Here is a 23,520-nt window from a genome sequence, read left to right as displayed (position 1 = left end):
AAGTTTTCCATTGATGTATGGTTTGTTAGGATAGGACAATATTTGGCAGAGATACAACTATTTGAAATCTGGAATCTGAGGGTGCAAAAAAAAAACAAAATATTGAGAAAATCACCTTTAAAGTTGTCCAATTGAAGTCTTTTGCAATGCATATCCACTCACAAAAAATATATATTTTTGATACATTTACGGTAGGAAATTTACAAAATATATTCATGGAACATGATCTTTACTTTATATCCTAATGATTTTTGGCATAAAAGAAAAATCGATAATTTTGACCCATACAATGTATTGTTGGCTATTGCTACAAATATACCTGTGCGATTTATGACTGGTTTTGTGGTCCAGGGTCACATTTTTGTTCACTGACTTCAAGCAGTTTGAAAACAGTTCCCCATCCGGAACTATTCAAAGCAAAGCCTTTGGTTTTTCCTCGGACATATTTTAGTGAGACACCCTATAACAAACCAAACGTGTTGCGACGATTTATCTTTTCGCTGTAATTTCAGTCAGTCTTTAAAATATAAACATATGCTCTTGACTAAGCTGAACAAACATAAAAAGGGATCTATTCCTAACGCCTTTTTCCTCTGAAGAGGAGGTTCCCCTCATAAACCATTCCGTGTGACTTCCTTCCTTTGCCATAACAAACATGTCACATGGGTGAAGTTCTGTCTATTCGTATATCCATGAACAGCTCACTGACACATTTATATTGCTGTTTTACCGTGTAAAAGTATCTAATATGGGAAAGAAGAAGACTCGTGGAGAAGGCTCAGGGTTGGGGAGAGCTTTAATAAAGGAGAGACTAAACGCAGGCCGTGGATACAGGAGAAATGACACATGGGTAGGAAAAAGTGACTGTCGGATCATAAAAGCGTATTTAAAAATATAGCGTTAGTCTAGAGCTCTTTCAATATAGAAAAATGTATAAAATAATTGGAGAAACGACTTATTATTTTGTCATTTTTTTATTAGGGAGGGATCGAAAAACGTACGATATGAGTAACAAAATTAAGTGTAGAAACAAATATTTATGATTTTAAAGTTTTTTTTTCATCATTTGGAGTACAAAATATCCTGTTAAAATAGAATGCTTTTGTTTAGGCAATAGGGAAACAGATGGAGTGTTAACATGATTCAGTGGATGTAAATTAAGCCAGTGTTGTTCAACAAATCTGATGTTTATTCATTGTTTTATGTCTTTTAGCTCCACACCAGCGAGCTGAATGATGGATATGATTGGGGTCGACTTAATCTACAGTCTGTCACAGAGCAGAGCTCTCTGGATGACTTTCTTGCCACAGCTGAACTCGCTGGAACTGAATTTGTTGCAGGTAGGCGATATCTCTTGAACCGGGGATTGTTATTGTTAACTAAAATAAAATATAAATATTAGATGAAAAATTTAAAGTCAGCATGAAATCAAATTCGACTATTTTTATTATTTTATAGAATATTACACGTTTATTATAAATAATAAACACTTTTATTTTAATTCACATGCCCTCATAATCTTTAATCAAAATAACTTCCCCTCCCTCTTGGAGTGACATCTCTTCTCTGATGATGTGTTTACTGGCGCAAGGGGCGGAGCAACCTGTCCAATCAATTCCTATTGGACAAAATCAAGTCCCACCCTAGGTTTTCTTCTTGTTCGAGAAGCCGTTTCACACAGATATACATCACAATAGGGAAGAAATATTATCACAATTTCAGTTTCATGCCGACATGAAAAACAGTCTGTTTGTATATTCCAAAGTAGTATTTGCTATCATACTATTTTAATGAATTATCATAATCATAAACAAACTAGTTTGTGGCACATATAGTTTTACCTTTTTCTTTGACTTTGTTATTCTTCTAGTTATTTCCCTATAGCGGCTAACGAATCGGAAGTCTCACACATTCAAAGAAAATAGCTTACTTACTAAACTTACTAAAATAACTCTGATAGGAACAGAACAATATATGTGTTATTGTTTTGCAGAGAAGATGAACATAAAATTTGTCCCAGCTGAAGCGAGGGCCGGCTTGCTTTCCGCCGAGGAGTCCAGACGACTGAAGAAACTCCATGAGGACAACAAAGAGCTCTTACGAATCCCCCGAAGGTATGTTGTTGTGTAATTAAATGTGATTTTTTAAAATCCGTATTAAAGTTTCACTACTCTGTCATAGATACAGAATTATTGTGTTCTGTCACTGCAGGCCTCCTTGGGACGAGAGCACAAGCCCTGAGGTTCTACAGCAGACTGAGAGGGACAGTTTCCTTACATGGAGAAGAGAACTGGCTCGGTGAATGTTTGATAAATTCAATCCAAAGACAAATCAAATTCACCAACAGAATAGTGTTTGTGAACAGATGCACTCTCTGTTATAGGCTGGAAGAGGAACAGAAGTTGATTCTTACCCCTTTTGAGAGGAATCTCGATTTCTGGAGGCAACTCTGGAGAGTTATTGAGAGGAGGTGAGCTCTTGTTTGCCTTTTTTCTGCAATTTATATTTTATTTTATTCTAATCACACTGTGATGTAGGCTTGATGGTTTCTTAGAATACTAATTTTTCGTTTAATCCTCAGTGATGTAGTGGTTCAAATCGTTGATGCCAGAAACCCACTTCTCTTCCGCTGTCCAGATCTTGTAAGTAACAATGAGACATTGGCTCAAAACAATTACACAATTACACTCTTCCTATTTTAATCATACTTCATTTTCTGTCTCCATCAGGAAAAATATGTAAAAGAGGTCTCTATTCACAAAGTCAACATGCTTCTGCTGAACAAAGCTGACCTGCTCACTAGAGAACAGCGGCGAGCCTGGGCCCGATACTTCCAGAAAGAGGGGATCAGAGCAGTGTTCTGGTCTGCTTTAGCTGAGGCACAACGACTCGAGGCAGAGGAGAAGGTAAGATATTACACACACACACACACACACACACACACACAAGTTTTTGTGAATTGTGGGGACATTCCATAGGCGTAATGGTTTTTATACTGTACAAACCGCATTTTCTATCGCCCTACACTACCCCTACCCCTAAACCTACCCATCACAGAAAACTGTGCACATTTTTACTTTCTCAAAAAAACTCATTCTGTCTGATTTATAAGCCTTTTGAAAAATGGGGACATGGGGTAATGCCTTCATAAGTCACCCTCTCCTTGTAATACCTATGTCATACCCATGTCATTATACAAATTTGTGTCCCGATATGTCACAAAACACAAGCACACACACACACACACACACACATACATATATATCTTGAGCACCAAATCAGCATATTAGAATGATTTCTGAAGGATCATGTGACACTGACAAGACTGGAGTAATGATGCTGAAAATTCAGCATTTGCCATCAAAGAAGTAAATTACAATTTAAAATGTATTAAAATAGAAAACAGTTGTTTTAAATTGTAATAATATGTCACACTTTTACTGTTTATGCTAATGTTTGATAAATGCAGCCTTGGTGACTTCTTAAAAAAATCTTACCGACCACAAATTTTTGAATGGTATTGTATAAAATATATAATTTAATATTTAATATTTAATTTTACGTGAATATTTGTGTCATGATGCAAATGAATTGTTAAGTTTTGAAGCGACTCATTCTTGTCAGCAACAGTATTTCTGTGATGAGAACTGAGTGTTCATTATTCTGTTTCTCCTCAATGTTTGGTCGTTAAGGGAGAAGAGCTGATGGACCAAGAAGATCAGAGTGATACAGAACAGGAAGCAGCTTCCAAAAATTCCACAGATCATCATGAGGAAAATAGCACTTCACCAATTGAAGAGAAAGATGAGAGTGAACAAGATGAAGAAGGAAGAGTCTGTGTTGATGAGGCAGAATGGCAGACATGCTCTGAGGAATCAGGAGACGAAGATCATGCAGAGTCTACAGCGGCTTCATCTTTCTACAACTCAAGCCGTTTGTTACGCAAAAATGAGTTGCTGGAAATGTTTAAGTCTGTGCATTCTGGGCCGACATGCAAAGATGGACAAATCACAGTTGGATTGGTGAGTTTAAACTACAGTTTTATAATATATCAAACATTTATGTCACTGTCCATCAGAACTCATATTCATGTTTCCACTCTAAATTCTCATTAAGGTGGGATATCCTAATGTTGGAAAAAGCTCCACCATCAACACCATCCTGAGGAATAAGAAAGTCTCAGTTTCAGCTACACCTGGACACACAAAGCATTTTCAGGTGATTATTTTCTAATTAAGGAACAATTCACAATGGAGTTACTGGAAATTAAAGGGTTAGTTCACCTAAAAATTAAATTTCTGTCATTAATTACTCACCCTCCTGTCATTCTAAACCCGTAAGACCTTTGTTCATCTTTGGAACACAAATTAAGATATTTTTGATGAAATCCGAGGGTTTCTGAACCACATTCATAACATTAAGGTTGAACCACTGTAATCACATGGACTATTTTAATGATCTTTTAACGAACGTCTTTACTACCTTTCTGGGCCTTGAAAAGTGCAATGATGTTGCTGCCAATGTGTGGTTCAGAAACCCTCAGATTTCATCAAAAATATCTTAATTTGTGTTCCGAAGGTATTACGGGTTTAGAACAACATGAGGGTGAGTAATTAATGACAGAAATGTCATTTTTTGAATTTTTTTCCTAAATTACTCTTAGGGATTAACTAATTCCTTACACCACCAATTTTCAAGCTGTATGCCAATAGCTGTTGACCAATCAGAATCAAGAATTTAGCAACTAGCAGTTTAGCAATGTATAAGCATGTTTTAATTACAAGGTCACTTTGTTCTTGGGGTTTCATTGACTGTTGGTGTGTCTATGTTTCAGACTCTGTTTGTTGAACCTGGTCTCTGCCTGTGTGATTGTCCCGGACTGGTCATGCCATCTTTTGTGTCCACCAAAGCTGAGATGATTTGCTGCGGGATCCTACCCATCGATCAGATGAGAGATCATGTTCCAGCCATCTCTTTGATAACCTTTTTTTTAACAGCAATGATCATGACAATTGCATTTTTGCTTGATGTTTTTTTGAAAGAAGTCTCTTATGCTCACCAAGGCTGCGTTTATTTGATGAAAAGTGGTTAAACAGTAATATTGTGAAATATTATTACAAATCAAAATATTTTTTAATATATAATTTATTCCTGTGATGCAAAGCTGAATTTTCAGCATCATTAGTCTTCAGTGTCACATGATCCTTTTTTAAATATATTTGTAATAGAAATCTTTTGTAGCATTATAACATCTGACAAAGTGGCAAAGTTTGAACTGCAGGATGTTGCCCTTAACCTAAATACGTATGTCAGACTATCCCTCGAGCTGTGCTGGAGGGGACCTACGGTATCAACATCATCAGACCGAGGGAAGATGAGGACCCTGATCGACCACCTACCTATGAGGAGCTGCTCATGGCATATGGATGTCAGTTCACTTTGAATGATGTACACATTAAGGCATTTCACACCAATTAATTAACTGTTTTTTAAACTCTGCTACAACTGACCAATCATAATCTATTTTCTTCATGCAGATATGAGAGGCTTCATGACAGCACACGGCCAGCCAGACCAGTCAAGATCAGCCCGTTATGTTTTGAAAGACTATGTCAGTGTAAGTGCCTCTTCATTTGCCACTACCAGCTCTGGAATTTTATAGTTATGAACATGGAGAATGGGAGATGCTAACCTGTTGTTTTCTGAATCTCTGTAGGGCAAACTACTTTACTGCCACCCTCCACCCCACATCAACCCTAAAGACTTCCAGCCTCAGCACGCCAGGTTTGCCAAGCAGATAGCAGAGGCCGAACAGATTGCTAGCAATGCCGACAAACCATCAAAAGTCAAACGCATAGAGAACACAGTGGATAAAAGTTTCTTTCATCAAGTGAGATTCAACCCATGAAGGGATTTGTTTTGTGATAATGTTCTGTTGACTGTACATTACACAGCTATTCAAAGGGTTAGTTCATCCAAAAATGAAAATTATCTCATAATTTACTCACCCTCAAGCCATCCTAGGTGTATATGACTTTCTTCTTTCAGCCAAACACAGTCGGAATTATATTAAAAAATATTCTGGCTCTTACAAGCTTTTTAATGGGAGTGAATAGTAACCGAAATTTTGAAGCCCAAAAAAGCACATCCATCCATCATAAAAGAAATCCATACGGCTCCAAGGGGTTAATAAAGGCCTTCTGAAGTGAAGCAATGCATTTTTGTAATAAAAATATTCATATTTATAACTTTATAAACTAGAATCACTAGCTTCTGGTAACGTCCATCTGCGCGTTTACGAGAGAGTTGAGTTCCAGTGTATGACATAGGTGTAGCGTAAGCTTAGGTGAGAGTAGACGCCTCTCGCGGTTCAAACAAATAGGGCTGGGCAACAAACTCAAGCTCCTTCGACATTTCTCTTTAAAAATTCTCATTTTAGACTTCTAATTTGTGACCAGTTTTGTTTTGTTATGCGTCAGGTCAAAGTTCACTCTTCTGCCGGAACTCGACTCGCGTACGAAAGCCAGTGATTCTAGTTTATAAAGTTATAAATATGGATATTTTTCTTTAAAAAAACGCATCGGCCCGCTTCAGAAGGCCTTTATTAACACCCTGGAGCTGTATGGATTACTTTTAGGATGGATGGATGTGTTTTTTTGGGCCTCAAAACCTCGGTTACGATTCACTCCCATTAAAAAGCTTGGAAGAGCCAGAATATTTTTTAATATAACTCTGATTGTGTTTGCCTGAAAGAAGAAAGTCATATACACCTAGGATGGCTTGATGGTGAGTAAATTGTGAGATCATTTTTATTTTTAGGTGAACTAACCCTTAATATGAATATGAAATTTTGAAATCTAAATCATATAATCTGTAATTTTTCATAGGAAAATGTGCGAGCTCTGACCAAGGGTGTGCAGATGGTGATGGGTTATAAGCCTGGAAGTGGTCCTGTTGGGCCTGCAAATGCAAACACAGAACAGCAGGCTGGGAAACCCTGGAAAAAACACGGAAACCGGAACAAGAAGGAGAAAGTGAGAAGACTCACCAAACATCTGGATGCATGATCCCTATTCTAATCAATCTGCAAGCACGACCTCTGAAGATGTTTGGATTTAATACACTCTTTAATGCAAAGACTCTTGAATGAATTTTCAAATTTCATCATACCTTGAAGTGATTCATAAGTGCTGCTGGACATTTGGACATTCCTCTTTGTTTGAAATGTCACCATTCATAATAATAAAGAAATTTTCACTATTTTATCAGTGTATGGGATGTCAAGATTAATGGACTTGCAGACAAACGCTAATATATGAAGCTCTCCTGATGTCATTAAAAGTAATTTTATTCTTTAAATAAAATTGCTGATTTAATTTTAGTAGAATATATAGATGTCTAGCATAGCTGACGATTATCATCTAAGTTTAGTGACTGTTTCTTAGTGTAATTTCTCTGGACTGCAGTTTGTAATTTTCTCCGAGCTGTTTAAAAATGAGGTATTGTGGAATTGTCTGTTGTAAATAACCTCTTAAAGGGTAAAATGTATCTTAATACAGAAGGGAATTTGTATATTTTAGATGCTTAGATCGCTTGCAAATTATTCCATTCCTTCTAATCACATACTTGGAATTATTGATCATATCAATGATAGGAGGTCATAAACTTGTATTATTGCAACAGCATATCACATTGCAGGATGTTTTTTTTTTCCAAGCTTTCATATGGTAGCATATATAAGCTACATAAGTACAGCTTCAGCCTTTTAGGAAATGTCTGTTTTTGTTGGAGGCAAAATATAAACTTAACTTTTACGTATGTTAATGTAAATAGGGATTTGCGAGCCACTTCACAAGACAGGCTAGAGTTTGCTTTGTAACCGCAGCCAATCAGCTGGGTGAACGTAACCGTACCTAATTAATATGAATGAGCCATCCATGTGGGTGTTACCAAAAAGATACAGGTGCTGGTGTTTGATGTGCGGTCGTGAGACTCTACCATCCATACAGCTGGCAGCTAATGATAGAAGTTAGAAATACAAACATTTTGATTTTCTCGGAGTTTCTTCTCCCTCAATGGGTGACAGTATAAAGGAAACATATGGATAAAATTACATTCTTAGACATTGTCCACCGATGGAGCCCAGAGTTTGTTAAAGGTTGTCTTTCGACATATGAAGAACATATTTGCATCTCGGCTGCTCTTTACGTCTTGTCTGCTTTTATATTACTGGTTTCCTGTTCACTGTGAGTGTCGTGCGATTAAAATAAGCCTAAGTTTGTGAATGGATAAACTCTCATAATTTGTTTCTCCCTCTCAGTCTTCTTTATCACAGATGTAAAACGCGAAGCAACAGTTGGGGCGATGAAGCAGTCTGCGCCTTGTATTGTTTCGTGGGCAACTTGTGCGGCGCAGTGGGCGCTTTCCTTTCCAAACAGTTTGATTTTCTGGTGAGAAATTAGACACAAGTTCGCAGTTTATCATTACCTTATGAGCTCTTTGAATCAATGACAGTTGAAACCACCCGACTGACAGTACCACCTACCGGCCGGAACAGGTACTGTTCAACAGCAGATTTGATAACACTGCTGAATGTGTTCACATAAGACCAAAAATGCTTTTGGGGTTATGAAAGAAAATGCTAATGAAATGGGTATGAAACAGAAGAGTGTAGACATAATCAGAATGAATTTGGATAACATTAATGAAATAGAGAGAGGTAACCGCTAATGCGGCCTAGTCAGTGACATAGCAGGGTCTACCGAAACATAATGTCACGTCACACCAAAAATGATTTGTAAAATACAGAAGAGAGAAGTTTGAACATGACCAGAGTGAATTTGAGCATTACAGACATTCTGTCCATAAGAAGAATGGTTAAACTATAAACCATCCCATTATATGCCACAATATTTACCATACTAAAGGTAAGCAATGCTAACAGTCTACTCTTTCTTATAAACAGCCCATTGAATGAAAGTCACATGTTCTGTGCATCTGTTGCAGATTTCTATGGCTTCATATATGGCAATTTTGGATGTTGTTCATTTCCTGTCAATATCTTTCTCCATTTATTTATGGTATAAGTCAAAAATGGGTAAGGGATAGATATTATATATATCACTCATTGGTATAATTGTACTGTCACAATAAATGGTGTATCATTTGGTTTCTCAAGGAAAGAAAATGAGAATGATTTCCAGGAGGAGGCGGCAGAATTTTCTAGCTGTGTGTCTGCTGTTTGTAATGGGCGGCAGTGTTTACCTGGGTTTACCAGTCCATACGAGTGCAAAAAGACTATCTCCAACCATGAGGAGACTACTTGGCATCTTCCTCAATGTAAGTAAAGTCATTCTCAAAAGAGAGAGTATATGGAGCCATACTATATGTAAACTTATGCCATATGCAAAATACTGATAAGTCAGACTTTGCATGTGTCTTTTGGGAACAGGACCATACTGAGAACCTTGGCTACGTGCTGGGTCTTCTGTCCTTCGCAATTAGCTGGACTGCCAAGTTTCCCTTCGTCCTGAAAGCTGTGGGTGGTCTTTTTTGATCTAAATAATTATTTTTAGCTCCACATTCCAACACACAATCATGTCTGTTCTCTTGTTTGGCCTAATAAAATAGTTTGTGCACACATTTCATAATGTCAACAGAACATTAAATTAAAGAATACAGTTACAAACCACTGTTGCATGCAATGCATGTGAGCATCATACCTGAGTCCTCAATGCACTTTGTGTAAACCGTGACATTTCTGTCTTTTTCAGAATAGAGGAGAGCAGGGTTCTGCTGTGCAAGTGTCCTCTAGAGTTCTGTCTTCTGTTTCTGGAGCTCTTTATGGCTCTGCCATTCTTCTCTACGACACAGAGCTAAGATCAGTTATCAAAGCAATGCCATGGATACTCTCTGCTATCAGCTGTGCTGTTCTGGATCTTTCTGTATCCTTTGACACATGCTGTGAGTGAATGTATGTCTTCATTATTGGAAAGTCTGGATTTAAATGTTTTGCTGTGCAATTAAAGTGCCCCAATTAAGCTTTTTGGATATTACCTTTCATGTAGTGTGTAATATAGCTGTTTCTGAATGTAAGAAGTCTGCAAAGAACAAAGTGCATGACTCCTAAAAGAAAGAACCGATTCTGAACTGCCTGAAACGAGTCGCCATTAATTCCATCCTTACTACCTGCTCAAACCTACGCAGGTTTGTAACAAATTTGCATAATGCCAGCCAATGGCTATTCATTGGCTGCCCACGAACAATGCCTAATTTGTCCCGCCCTCAAACACTGAAGTTGTAGCTGAGGCCTGGAAGAGTTTGGATCATGTTGTCGACATGTCAAGAAGACACTGTTTTCTGTGCGCGAAAACAAATCCACTTTTCATGATGAGAACTCAAATTGATACGGTAAAACTGACGCCATCGTTACTGTTTATTTCACTGTGTATCCAAGTGCCGAGGAAGCCTCTGGAGCTGTTTGGTTTCTGTCACGCGCTGTAAACGGCAGACCAATCACAACAGACTGGGTCATCTGACCAATCAGAGCAGAGTAGGCTCTCGGTAAGGAGGGATTTAGAGAAGCCGAATCCTTTACTGTTTCAGACACTGTGAGAGAAGATCTGATGCTGCAATGTATATACTGAGAAAATTGAGGGTTTTTTTTGACCTTGGATGGATGTAAACCTATTGTAGAAGACCTCCAAAACAAAATTAGGATCCTTTAAAATACCATAATAGGAGTGCTTTTAAAGCCCGGAACACACCAAGCCGACGGTTGGCCATCGGGCAGTTTTTGTTCGTCAGCCAACTAAGTTTTCTCAGTGTGTTCCGTACCATCAGCTGAAGTTGGTCCCCGTCTGCATTTTTTCGGCCGATTCGACATGTTGAATCGGTGTCGGAGCTCGTCGGTCAGTCGGGCCATCTGATCATTCTGATTGGCTGCTCAGCTACTGCCACCTGCTGGTACAGAAAGGCATTTCTTCTTACGCAGGTGCAGAACGGACGAGCTACTTGGCCGTCGGGTGTCGAGCGTAGGTTTGGTGTGTCAGGGCAACTTTGGACCCAGACGCTGTCGAAGTGAACCAACCCCGCAGTCTGCTTTCGTCGCCACTAGTTCGTCGGCGTCGGCTTGGTGTGTTCTGGGCTTAAGTGTTAAATAATGTACACGTTCTCCATCCACTCTTTAACTTTGATCTTTCAGATTGTGGTCGTCATCTGTTTCAGATCCAGCCATAAACGCCCTTCTGTCCGGTCTTTAGACTCAGATACTGAATCTTTACTAGGTGACTCTTCTGTCAAAGATCAGCTGTGCAACAACAACGTTGAATGCTGCAGGAAGAAGCACCTCTCAGCAAGAGGCATCTCTCCCAAAGGGACTGACATGGGACTCTATATGGATGTCAATATACAGCCAATGAGGAAGGTTTGCACTTGTTTTTTCATTTTGGTAAAGTGGTTATACAGTGCTGCTTGAAAGTTTGTGAACCCCTTGCAGAATCTGTGAAAATGTGAATAATTTTAACAAAATAAGAGGGATCATCCAATATGCATGTTATTTTGTATTTAGTACTGTCCTGAGTAAGATATTTTACATAAAAAAGTGTTTATATCCACAAGACAAATAAATAGCTGAATTTATAAAAACGACCCGCTCAAAAGTTTGTGAACCCTAGATTCTTAATATTGTGTGTGGTTACATGGATGATCTAATGACTGTTTTTTTTTTATTTCACATTTCCAGCATCTTTTGCATATTTGAACCCTTTACAGCAGTGACTGTATGATTTTGAGATCCATCTTTTCACACTGAGGACAACTGAGGGACTCAAACACAACTATTAAAAAAGGTTCAATCATTCACTGATGCTCCAGAAGGAAACACGATGCATTAAGAGCCGGGGGGTGAAAACTTTGGAACAGGATAAAGATGTCCAATTATTTTCTTATTTTGTTTAAAATTTTTTGTTTTTTTTCATTTAGTACTGCCTTTCGGAAGCAACAGAAGACACTTAAATGTTTGCCAGAAGACAAATTAAGTACAATATTCCTTGATCTTCAAAAGGTTCCAAATTCAAAATTCAAAAGGTTTTCACCCCCCGGCTCTTAATGCATCATGTTTCCTTCTGGAGCATCAGTGAATGTTTGAACCTTTTTTAATAGTTGTGTTTGAGTCCCTCAATTATCCTCAGTGTGAAAAGATGGATCTCAAAATCATACAGTCACTGCTGGAAATGGTTCAAATACGCAAAAGATGCTGGAAAAATGAAGAATTTTTGGGACGTGGAGGATTTTTCTGAAGAATATTGTGCAGTTTAACTGCTCAGAGCAAACAAGCAACTCACATACAAGCAACTCACGAACAACCATCACAAAACATAAAAACAGTCGTGGATCATCCAGGTAACCCCAAACAGTATTAAGAATCAAGGGTTCATAAACTTTTGAATTGGGTCATATTTATAAATTCAGCTATTTTTTTTGTCTTGTGGACCATATGTAAACATTTTTTATGTAAAATATCTTACTCAGGACAGTATTAAATAAAAAATGACATGCATTTTGTATGATCCCTCTTATTTTGTTAAAATTATTCACATTTTCACAGATTCTGCAAGTGGTTCACAAACTTTCAAGCAGCACGGTGTGGTGTTTTGAATAGTATGCTGAAGGTATGTTAATGATTAACTATCAAATTTATGATTGGTTCCTCTTCCAGGTTTGTTTAAAGGAGGTGACCATCTCACGGGATGGCTCATCCGAGAGTCTTCCTCTGAAGAGGACTGTCAGGGTGGTGCGGGTTGATGAACAGTGTTCATCTGGTACCTCGACTGATTCATCCTCTATCGGCTCAGAACTAGAGGTTAGAACCCCATTCTATTTTTCTTTTCAGATGTGTATCCATTTTTTCCCATTTTTAAAATTATTTCAATTAATCAAACACAAACCATGGGGGAAAAACTAGCATAACTCTATTGAACATGCAGTGTAGTAGTTGGAGGCTGCAGTACTGCTCTCTGAGGGTAGATGGTAGCAAAGAAGGTGGTTTTAAAGAAGAAAGGTAACTTGAAACAAATCGCATGTAAAATGTGAAGAAGAAGAAAATGCTTTTTTGAGTTTTGAAAGTCTTTCAAAAGAATTTATCCTACAGTCTTTATTTAACATACTGCTTGCACACTTGTCTCTATACTATGATCACTCAATATAACATCTAAATATAAATTGTACCTGCAACAGTATTGCTGAAAATGTTGTTGTGTTGCGGTCTAGTAATTTTTTTGGCTCTCTAAGTGGCTTTTGAGAATGCCAAGTGATTGAGGATGTCATTTAATCTAAAACAAAGGCAAATCGCCCTGGACGAAAACAATTGAACTTTGTTTTATTCACTAAACAGGAAAAAGCTAAGCATGTGAACCTCCTCAGACACAGTGTGTGATAAAGGACAGCCCAGAGTTCAGACCATGACATCTTTCTTGATGTCAAGAGCAGTCTTCAGGTGATAAATGTATGATTTCCGACAGCTCTTACTGGAGGTTGTTTAATTTTTGAGCCACTAGCATCAGTCACCATCAGGCGAAATTGTAATATAATAAGTTGTATAAAGACTCATAACTAGCTGTGAGAGCTGAATAAAATAATTAAACAAATCTAAAAAGTATCGGAATGAGAAAAGATTGTCTTATGGCCATATTTGGTTAAAACTATGACAAATTAAAATGAAAGATTCTTGCAATTCCATTCTATTGAGTCACTTACCGTAAGCAGCAGTGAAAGAGAAAGCTGGGCTTGGTGTTCCAGAAGTTCATGTTGTTGCTTGATTGTTCTGCTGTTAAAGATCTATAATAAAGGAACAGGGCAGGACCTTTCTGCATCGGAAGTGGTACAAAATGCTTGTTCAGTCTACAGGAGATTTGGCCCGCGACTCTGCTATTTTAAGAGCGGGTCTGTCGCCCGCCCGATGCATGGAGAACAGTGGACACGCTGAGGGGTTTTCTGAACCCTGTTCTCTGAGGAGGGGTTGTTTGTGTCTGAGCGTATGAGTAACTAAACGCTCCTGTGCGGCTATTCATGCCTTAAACGAATAGTTTAGCCCAAAAAAACAAAACAAACAAAAAAAAAAAGGTCATATTTACTCACCCGTATCTCGTTCCACACACATATGGGTTGGTTTCTTCTGCATAACACAAAAGTATATTTATTTATTTATTTATTTTTATTTATTTAAGTGTATTAATTTAATGCATTTTATTTATTTAATGAATTTCTTTATTAAATTGTTTATTAATAGTTTTTTTAATTAAATTAATTATTCATTAAATGCTTTTATTTATTAAATTATTTTTTTAAATAATTTATTAAATGCATTTATTTTATTTATTATATGAATTATTCATTAACTGTTTATTAAATTGAATGATTATTCATCAAATATTTTTTTTTTTTTTATTAATTTTTTCCTCACAATTGCAGGTTTACATCTCATTACAATTCCTTTTTCTCACAATTGCAAGATATAAACTCGCAACTGACTTTTTCTCGCAATTCTGACTCTTTTTTTTCTCGAAATTGCGAGTTTATATCTCGCAGTTGACCGTTCTTAATTTATATCATCAAATAAACATAAATGAATCACATTTCAACCACAGAAAAATGTCAGTACACATCATTTTTCAAGTTCAAGTCCACCAACGTTAATCTACTAACTCCCCTGACTGCTTTGTCAGACAAAATGGCGGATTCGGCATTATGATTGGTTAGATTGCCTGTCAATCAAACTCCCGGCGAAGGGTCAATTCTAACATTTTTCCTCAGAATTGTGGGATATAAACTCACAATTGTGAGTTATAAAGTCCAGTTCTGAGTGAAAAAAAGACTGACATTTTCCTCAGAATTGTGAGATATAAACTCGCAATTGCGTGTTATAATGTCAGAATTGCGAGTTTATATATCACAATTTTGACTGTATAACTCGCAATTCTGACTTTATAACTTGCAATTGCTAGTTAGTATCACACAATTCTGAGAAAAAAGTCAGAATTGCGAGATGTAAACTTGCAATTGCAAAAAAAAAAAGTCTGAATTGTGTGAGAAAATTACCTTTATTTATTTTTTTTATTCAGTGGCAGAAACAAGCTTCCATACTTATGTGCCATTACTCTAATATTTCTTATTTCTTACTGTAATTCTTTTAAAAACCATTTACATTTTGTCTTTGATTTATGCAGTGGGACTTTGAAGAAACAAAAACGCAATGGATCCCGGTAGAGGAAGCTCCTGAAGATCTGCAGAAAGCAGATGCGTTCCCTCTCCAGGAGTGGCCAGTGGGTTCGATTTCGGAGTCAACCGGCAGACCTGGCTCTCGTATTTGCTTCTGCAACCGCGCGCAGCTAGTGGAGAAGTTGATATCCAAATAATTAGAAAACTGAACCCCGTGCCACTAAGTTGAATGATCACGCATTAATTATATAACACTATTTGATTGTAAGTTTAATAAAGCAGTGTAAAACTGGATGTCATGTTCGCATACAGTGTAAAGCCATCGTTTACATCACCAACAAGGTTTTTATGGAACTCGTTTGATGAGGCATATTTTTGAGTTTACTTGAAAAGCAAAGGAGATGACTGATGATGTCTCTCAAACCTCAGAGCTGGTCTGACTATTGTTGCAGTACCAGCTTTAGAAGGCTGATCTACCCTTGTATATTTCCCTCATGGCAGCTAAGGCTCTCGGTACTTCCCTGTCATTCAAGCTGATGGCTTTTTCCATTGTCGTCCCCTTTCCTCTCCAGAGTCATGTCGCTGATTAATGGGATGGCTCTGAAAACTTTATCAGACCTGTCATTTGCATAGACGATAGAGAACACTGACAAATGAAGGGAGGTGTCACATTGACTGCCCTAATAAAAACAATATCACCATTTTGCAGGCTCGCCAGGTCGGGAGGTCACTTCCTTTATTTTGATAGTTTCTGCTGGTTTATTTGAGCTGGACTGGACAAGGCACAGCAGCCCGAGATAGGGCGTAGACGAAACGGTGAGTGTTTTCAGCGTCCCTGCTGGTCACCAGACTCGGCCTGCCTTGGCTTGTGACTTTGCCTCCCATGCTCTTTGTATCTCAGTCAGTCGGGTTTAACAGATGGATATTCATTAGACTTCCTCAAACCATGATAGCAAGACAATGCGTTGATTAGAGTATGTCAAGCAGATGAGGACATTTCTTGTTCTGGTGGCATTGCGTTGGGGATGTGAATGTATAGGCCCACACGGAATCTGCAGAACTCTACGCATTCCGTGTGTCTTGCATATTTGTTCATTTTTAATAGTTTCTATAGAGACAGCTGTGTGTCCTGACTGTTAGTGTCAGTATTTTATCTTTTTACTTTTCCTTGCTGACTAAATTAAATTAATAAAGTTAATTTAATTATACTTTCAGCTACCATTAAGAGTATAGTAATGTTTTACCATGCTTAAATACATTCCACTAATTTCTGAAGATTCATGCTGAATATTTTGCAGATTCGTCACCTAGGCCTGCTAATGTGACATATTAAAGGGATAGTTTGTCCAAAAATATAAATTCTTTCTTCATTTACTCATCATCATGCCAATCTGTATGTCTTTGGTCTGTGGAGCACAAAAGAAGATATTTTGAAAAATGTCTTGTTTTTTTGTCCATAGAATGAAAGTCAATGGGGTCCAATGTTGTTTGGGCCCCACTAAAAAAAATATCTCCTTTTGGAACCAGTGTTTTTTAGTATTTTTTTATATATAATATTTTTTTTTTTCTTTTTTTCAGATTTTAAATTTAAAGAATTTAAATTTTTATACTTTTTGTTATTTTAATTTTAGTTCAGTATTTAGTAATTTTATGTGCATTTTGTCTTTTTTTTTTTTTTTTTTTTTTAATAAAATATAACTAGTTAGGTTTAATTTATTTTTATTTCTGTTTTAGTTATTTCTAGTTAGTAATTTTAGTGCTTCAACTTAAATTTAGTTCAGTTGCCAAAGCAACATTTCCAACTTTTAGTTTTTTCATTTATATTTTATTTGATTTCAGTTTTGTTTAAAAAAGTTTTTATTTTTACTCATTTAAGTTTTTAATGTTTTAGTTAATTATAATAACCCTGTTTGGAATGCCATGAAGGTGAAATTATACTTATTTTTGGGTGAACTATCCCTTTAATGCCCAAGGACGATAAAGATATAGTTCTAAAAATCATTCTAAATATAAAAGAATTTGAAGAATCCACCCCACAACTATAACAATAACGACATAGAAAAAATATTGTTGGATTCACTTTCAGAGCGATTTTTTTATTTTTTTTTTTTTTTTTTTTTTTATTTATTTATTTATTTATTTTTTATTTTTTCCCCCAACTGATGAATGCTAGAAACATTGACAGCCAGTCAGAATCCATCCTGCTTTAAAGAGCTCGAGCATTTAAAGGGATAGTTCACCCAAAAATTTAATTTCTGTCATTAATTACTCGCTCTCATGTCGCTCCAAACCCTTAAGACCTTTGTTCATCTTCGGAACACAAATCAAGATATTTTTGATGAAACACACTTTACTTTCAAGGCCCAGAAAGGTAGTAAAGACATTGTTAAAATAGTCCATGTGACTACAGTGGTTCAACCTTAATGTGAAGAAGTATCTTTTTTTTTTTTTTTTTTTTTTTTTTTTTTTTTCTTTACAGTCTGACAAAACTGAATAAATAGAAAGATATTGTGCATTGGTGTGGACGCTAGTATAGTAATCGCTAGTTATCATTCTTGGTGTGAACGGGCTTTTAAGCTTCAGTGTAAACTACAAACATTTCACAGTTAAAATTTTCTTTGAATATTCTAATGACCTAATTCTATTTGAAAGATGCTCAATTTGTTCCCTCAGTCTTTGTGTTATCCACTTTTTTTCTTTAGGTTCTGTGCATGACAACCCTGGTTTCAGTTTGCTCTTTGACACAGACAATGCTGAGCCATCATTTCACAGTGCGTCTGACGTAACATGCCGTGGATGATGCGCCTCTCTGATGTCACTGAACTCTGGCTGGGCATCAGCGAGTGGCCTGCCTATAAGGGGCCTGAGTTTGTTTAATCCTCCACCCCCCTTGAACTTGGAGAAATGAAAGCAAACTGCCCGCTTTGTTTAAATAGGTGGAATTCTGTTTGCATATCTGACTCGAAGCATGGATTAGAACATCTGAAGCTGCAGTTGTGCGTGAGGACTCTTGTTTGTCTTTTGGATTGGCATGTACGTCATCTTGAACGCTCTTAAAAATAAAGCAGCAATGCCATAGAAGAACCATTTTTTGCTTCACTAAAGAACCTTTTGTGAACCGCTCTGAGTAGAACCTTTTTTTTCTTCTTAGTGTGAATACCATTTTAACAATTTAAAGAACCTTTTTCTACTATAAAGAACATTTTATCCATTGGAAAGGTTCCATGGATGTTAAAGGTTCTTCATGGAACCATCAATGCCAATAAAGAACCTTTATTTTTTTGTTAAAGGCCCGTTCACACCAAGAACGATTACTATAACAATAACGATAAAAATATAGTTCTAAAAATCGTTCTGAATATAAAAGAATTGGCACACCACAACTATAGCGATAATTGCACAAAAAAACGATATCATTGGAATCACCGATTTTGGGGGGTTTTTTTTGTTTTTTTTTTCCCAGCTGATGAATGATAAAAACATTGACAGCCAATCATAATCCATCCTGCTTGAAAGAGCTCGAGCATTTAAAGCGGCAGGCAACAAAACTGCAGCAGCGCGTGCTTAGAATAAACAGAAATATTGTCCGCTGGTGTGGACGCTAATATAGTTATCGTTCTTGGTCTGAACGGGCCTTAAGAGTGTATGAGGTGGCTTGAGTTCAAATTTAAATGTAGGAATTTCTGATACTCCATTTCTGCTTTTTTTTGAGAAGACAATCTGAACGCCTCATGCTTCATGTTCATCCGTTTCCTGTGTGGTTTTCAATGGATAGTTTCTGTTTTAAGGCTTGTGGTTTTACCACAATATACAAACACCCAAGATCTCCAACTTCATGTCAGAAATGCATTGAACATGGGGCTAATCAGATGTACAATGCTTTGTGAGCTTAATTTATTGTTACATCACTTCCTCTTAACGTAAATTAAAGAGCAGTTCGTGGTTAGAGATTTTGACTTGTTAAAACAGCAGGTCTGAAAGGTTATTGACCTTTGAACGGACAAATATCTAGACAACTCATTGTTATGTAATACAGCTCAACTCAGTAAAACAATACAGCTTCGTATATAATTACATGATTTCAGTTTTTCTCTGCTCACCACTTGCTCAAATGTTTTTTATCATATTGATTTTAAAGTAGATAGTGTAACTATTGTTAGTCAGTTAGGCTAGGAAGTAATGATGAACACATGGAAAAAGGAAAGGCCATACACATTCTTAAATGCTGCTATCTGAATATAATAAAGGCCTACTATCACTGTTTATCAGTATATATGGTGTGTTAATGCAGTATAGCATGTATGATTAGATAAATCTTAGGCGCTCTCTCTCTCTCTCTCAGCACCAATGAGGATTAGCTTAGGGCAGCTACATAGCTCTGTGGTGATGTCATATCCTGAATGTCACTAAGACCCCGCCAGAGATTATTGCAACATTCACTTTGCTTTCAAATCAACTTTCAAACGAACAGTTCAGTATATTGAGGGGGGAAAAATTTTTTTTACAGTAAACTTTTACAGTAAACTTTTTAAAGTTTTTTACAGTAAAAAAAATTCATAATGCATCTCCTCACATCATCCCAACACTTTCTGAAGATAATCTTTATAGTCATAATATAATAGAAGAGTCTGGGACAAGTTGTCACATGATTTACTCTTAATATTTCTAAGTAAGTTTATATTTGAAAGTCAATTTCTGCAATAAAATGAAAATAAATTAGCATTAAGTATTAAAACATTAAGAAACATAAGTACCCCAAATACCCCTAAATTCAAACAATAAAACAATTATGAAAGAAAAAAATGTGAAACAAACGTATAAAAAATATAAAAACATCATTTAGGCCAATAATATTGTGATTAATACATTGTATAAATTCATAACATAAATATATTTAACAACATAATAGAGGCTTTTTAGTAAGTTGTTTGTGAGTTTATAATTTTACTAAAATAATTATATTTATTAATATATTTTTTACAATTATGTTTGAATATTACATGAATTATTTGTGTTTACACACACACACACACACACACATATATATATATATAAATAGAAAATATAGAAAAATAGTTGGAGCCTACACCATTTCATAGAGCCTCTGGCCCACCTGACGTAGTCTGTTCCACGGGGTGACCTCACATCCTCTGCATCACTTCCTGTACATGCTGAGAGGCAGATCTTGGGGAATCAGGCACATTTACACATTCTCATCTGCTCCGCTGACAGCAGCACACACGAGCTGAGCCCCGAGTCTCTTTGTCCGCGATCATAGCGCTCTCATCATGACCCAGAGGTGATCCTCAGTCCCGGTGGTTCTGGGTGAGTGCGATTTAAAACGGACACATACACACGACCGCGCGCGCACGCGCGCTCACTCGCACACACAAACACATGCACGGATCTCTTCATTGATGTGTCAGTATGAAGTCATGGCTGCCTGTATTCTTTCTTCCTCGTGTGTCTTCGAACAGTTTATGGGTTTTATTACATTGTTAAATGACTGGAAATGAACTAGATCGTATTTATTTCGCTGTAGTGATTAATATATTGATTTATATGGATCCGAGTAGTCGGTAACGCTGTTGTGATCTGTAGTGGAGAACGTGTCCTTTGAATTTGACTACGTTTTAGTGGTTTCATCTAGTGGCATGATTTAAAGGGATAGTTCACCGAAAAACTAATCACCAATCATTTACTCAGCCATGTTCTTCTATCTGTATGTCATTGTTTTTTTGTTGTTGTTTTTTTTTCAAATGAACATAAACGGAGATGTTAGGCAGAATGTGAGGGACTGACAGCCTCAGTCACAGTTCACTTTAATTGCATCGTTTTGCCGAACGGTACGATGAATGTGGACTAAAAATGGCATTCTGACATCCTCTTTTGTAAGTAATACAAATCAAAAAAATTTCATTTTTGTGTAAATTATTCAAGTAATACATTTCACGTTTAATTTGAGCTTCATGAAACAGAGCAGTAGAGATTTTGTGTTGGCTAAGCTGAAATGGTTGGTTTGTCACTTATGAGCTATTTGGAAATATTTCTTGAGAACCAAATCAGCAAGATTTCTGAAGGATCATGTGACACTGAAGACTGGAGTAATAATGCTGAAAATTCAGCTTTGACATCACAGGATTAAATGACAGTTTAAAAATATATTAAAATAGAAAATCGATTTTAAATTGTAATAATATTTAACAATATTACTGTTTTTACTGTGTTTTACTGTGACCCCGAACTGTTGAACGGTAGTGTTTGTATACAAGTTAACCTCAAAACTTAATGCCAGGAACTTTGCTTTCTTAAGCTGCACTGTTGATGTTTATGCGTAGTTGATGTTTTGCATCCGCATTTTAATCATTGTAAGTTTTAACTTTTGCATTTGTAGTTTTTGTACCTTGGCTCAAAGGGCAGTTGTGTCATCACCATTTACCAGAGGCTTCTTAGGATGTCTTGATTGGCTAACTTCAATAGTGACCCACTTTGGCCCTCTCTATATCTTTTATTATTAAGATCTGTTTCAGGTGATCTGATCACAAGTGGCCAGCTGAGACAAATTGCAATTTACACCTGGTATTAACATGCATCTCAATACCAGGGTTTTTCCTACATTGAAAATATTTTGGCGGCTAGTCTACCAAAATGATTCTTTGTCCTGCTATTTGATCATTTAATGTGATGATACATGCTGCTCAAGCAGTACTGGTACCCGCTAATAGCTGGCAGCTTTAAAACGCTCCCGTAAAGTGTTTGTAAGTGCTCTGTGAAGACCGTCAAAGGTTTCTATTTACAAAGTGTTTTTGCAGCATTGAGCTTTGTAAAGGCAGGAACACACCAAGCCGACGGTCGGCCGTCGGGCAGTTTTTGTTCGTCGGCTGACTAAGTTTCCTCAGTGTGTTCCGCACTGTCGGCTGAAGTTGGTCCTCATCTGCTTTTTTTCAGCCGATTTGACATGTTGAATCGGCGTCGGAGCTCGTCGGGCCATCTGATCATTCTGATTGGCTGTTCAGCTACTGCCACCTGCTGGTACGGAAAGGCATTTCATCTTACGCAGGCGCAGAACGGACGTGCTACTTGGCCGTCAGCTATCAAGCGTCGGTTTGGTGTGTCAGGGCAACTTTGGACCCAGACGCTGCCGACGTGAGCCAACCCCACAGTCTGCTTTCGTCGCCACTGGTTCGTCGGCGTCGGCTTGGTGTGTTCCTGCCTTATTCCAATCACAGACCTATCTGTTGAGCGTGTGAACGCAATAGCCAATCAGATGTGTTTGTTAGTCAGAATCCACTAAAAATGGCAGAGTTTTTGCTCTGCATGCTTTTTTTTAAAAAGAAATTAATACTTATTCAGCAAGCATGCATTAAATTAATCAAAAGTGAAAGTAAAGACATTTATAATGTTACAAAATATTTCTATTTCAAACAAATGCTGTTCTTTTGAATTTTCTATTCATCAAAGTATCCTAAAAAAAAATCACTGTTTCCAAAAAGAAATTAAGCACAACTGTTTTCAGCATTGATGATAATAAGAAATGTTTCATGAGCACCCAATCAGCATATTAGAATGATAATGGCTTTATAAGGTCCCATTAGTTAACATCAGTTAATACGTTAACAACTAACCAACAATGAACAATACATTTGTTACAGTATTTATTAATTTTTGTTAACTCTTCATTGTTAGTTCATGTTAGCTCAGGTCCATTAAATAATACTAACAGATAAAACTTTTTATTTTAATAATGTGTTAGTACATTTTTAAATTAACACTGACTAATACTAATAAATGCTTTAGAAGTATTGCTCATTGTTAGTTTGTTAACTAATGTAATTAACTGATGTTAACAAATGAAACCTTTACCAAAAATTCGTACCGACCATAAACTTTTCAGCTGCTTACTGTTATTTAAGGTTAGTTTGATTAATATGAAAAGAGAGAAATCATCATCATTTACTTTATCAAACAGGATAAAAAGTTTTGTTGTTATCTGACCGCAGAGGTCAAGTGTAGGGCGTCACTGGTCAGATATTGATGTATGTAGTTAAGATGAGGTTTATAAGGGGCAGGAGGTTCACAACAGCTCTCAAACAATGCAACACTTTTGTGGAGTGTAAATATTATGATTGTCATGGCTCAAAAAAGCATTTAACTTTAGTGAAACTTTAGCAAAGAGTGTAAAACTAAAAATGGATCACCATGAAGAAAATGACTAACTGCGTTGTTCTGCAGTCATAGCCTACATATTTAGTTATTCCAGTGATTTATCTTTGACATGCTGACATGTATGAACTGGAATTTACA

General features: G+C 36.8%; 3 protein-coding genes across 6 annotated transcripts in view; all 3 read left to right on the top strand.

The window, feature by feature from the left end:
- The first annotated feature begins 494 nt into the window (after positions 1 to 494).
- Positions 495 to 7,265, top strand: lsg1 (large 60S subunit nuclear export GTPase 1). Its single transcript, XM_051911969.1, has 14 exons — positions 495 to 850; positions 1,214 to 1,340; positions 1,994 to 2,114; positions 2,212 to 2,298; positions 2,384 to 2,470; positions 2,582 to 2,642; positions 2,730 to 2,906; positions 3,693 to 4,022; positions 4,117 to 4,218; positions 4,835 to 4,978; positions 5,305 to 5,428; positions 5,538 to 5,617; positions 5,717 to 5,890; positions 6,888 to 7,265. The coding sequence occupies exons 1-14, from the start codon at positions 749 to 751 to the stop codon at positions 7,065 to 7,067; spliced, it is 1,896 nt and encodes a 631-aa protein (XP_051767929.1). The 5' UTR covers positions 495 to 748; the 3' UTR covers positions 7,068 to 7,265.
- A 243-nt stretch (positions 7,266 to 7,508) lies between these two features.
- Positions 7,509 to 16,441, top strand: tmem44 (transmembrane protein 44). The gene is made up of 9 exons (XM_051911970.1): positions 7,509 to 8,246; positions 8,321 to 8,450; positions 9,007 to 9,097; positions 9,179 to 9,339; positions 9,452 to 9,538; positions 9,774 to 9,944; positions 11,204 to 11,425; positions 12,719 to 12,862; positions 15,225 to 16,441. The coding sequence occupies exons 1-9, from the start codon at positions 8,101 to 8,103 to the stop codon at positions 15,411 to 15,413; spliced, it is 1,341 nt and encodes a 446-aa protein (XP_051767930.1). The 5' UTR covers positions 7,509 to 8,100; the 3' UTR covers positions 15,414 to 16,441.
- Positions 16,442 to 20,355: 3,914 nt separating this feature from the next.
- atp13a3 (ATPase 13A3) overlaps positions 20,356 to 23,520 on the top strand; it is a 41,294-nt gene continuing 38,129 nt past the window's right edge. For 2 of the 4 annotated variants that reach the window (XM_051911967.1, XM_051911964.1), the window contains exon 1: positions 20,357 to 20,541. The gene's annotated coding sequence lies outside the window, so the exon portion shown is untranslated. Of the gene's footprint in view, positions 20,542 to 20,621; positions 21,108 to 23,520 lie in introns of those variants that run through there. The other 2 variants (XM_051911968.1, XM_051911966.1) reach the window with 2 other exon arrangements.

The sequence above is a fragment of the Ctenopharyngodon idella genome, chromosome 11 (genome assembly GCF_019924925.1).
Source record: "Ctenopharyngodon idella isolate HZGC_01 chromosome 11, HZGC01, whole genome shotgun sequence".
In the NCBI taxonomy this organism is placed as follows: domain Eukaryota; kingdom Metazoa; phylum Chordata; class Actinopteri; order Cypriniformes; family Xenocyprididae; genus Ctenopharyngodon; species Ctenopharyngodon idella.
The sequence above is the reverse complement of the archived record's forward strand: the minus strand, read 5'-3'. Positions and strand labels throughout refer to the sequence as shown.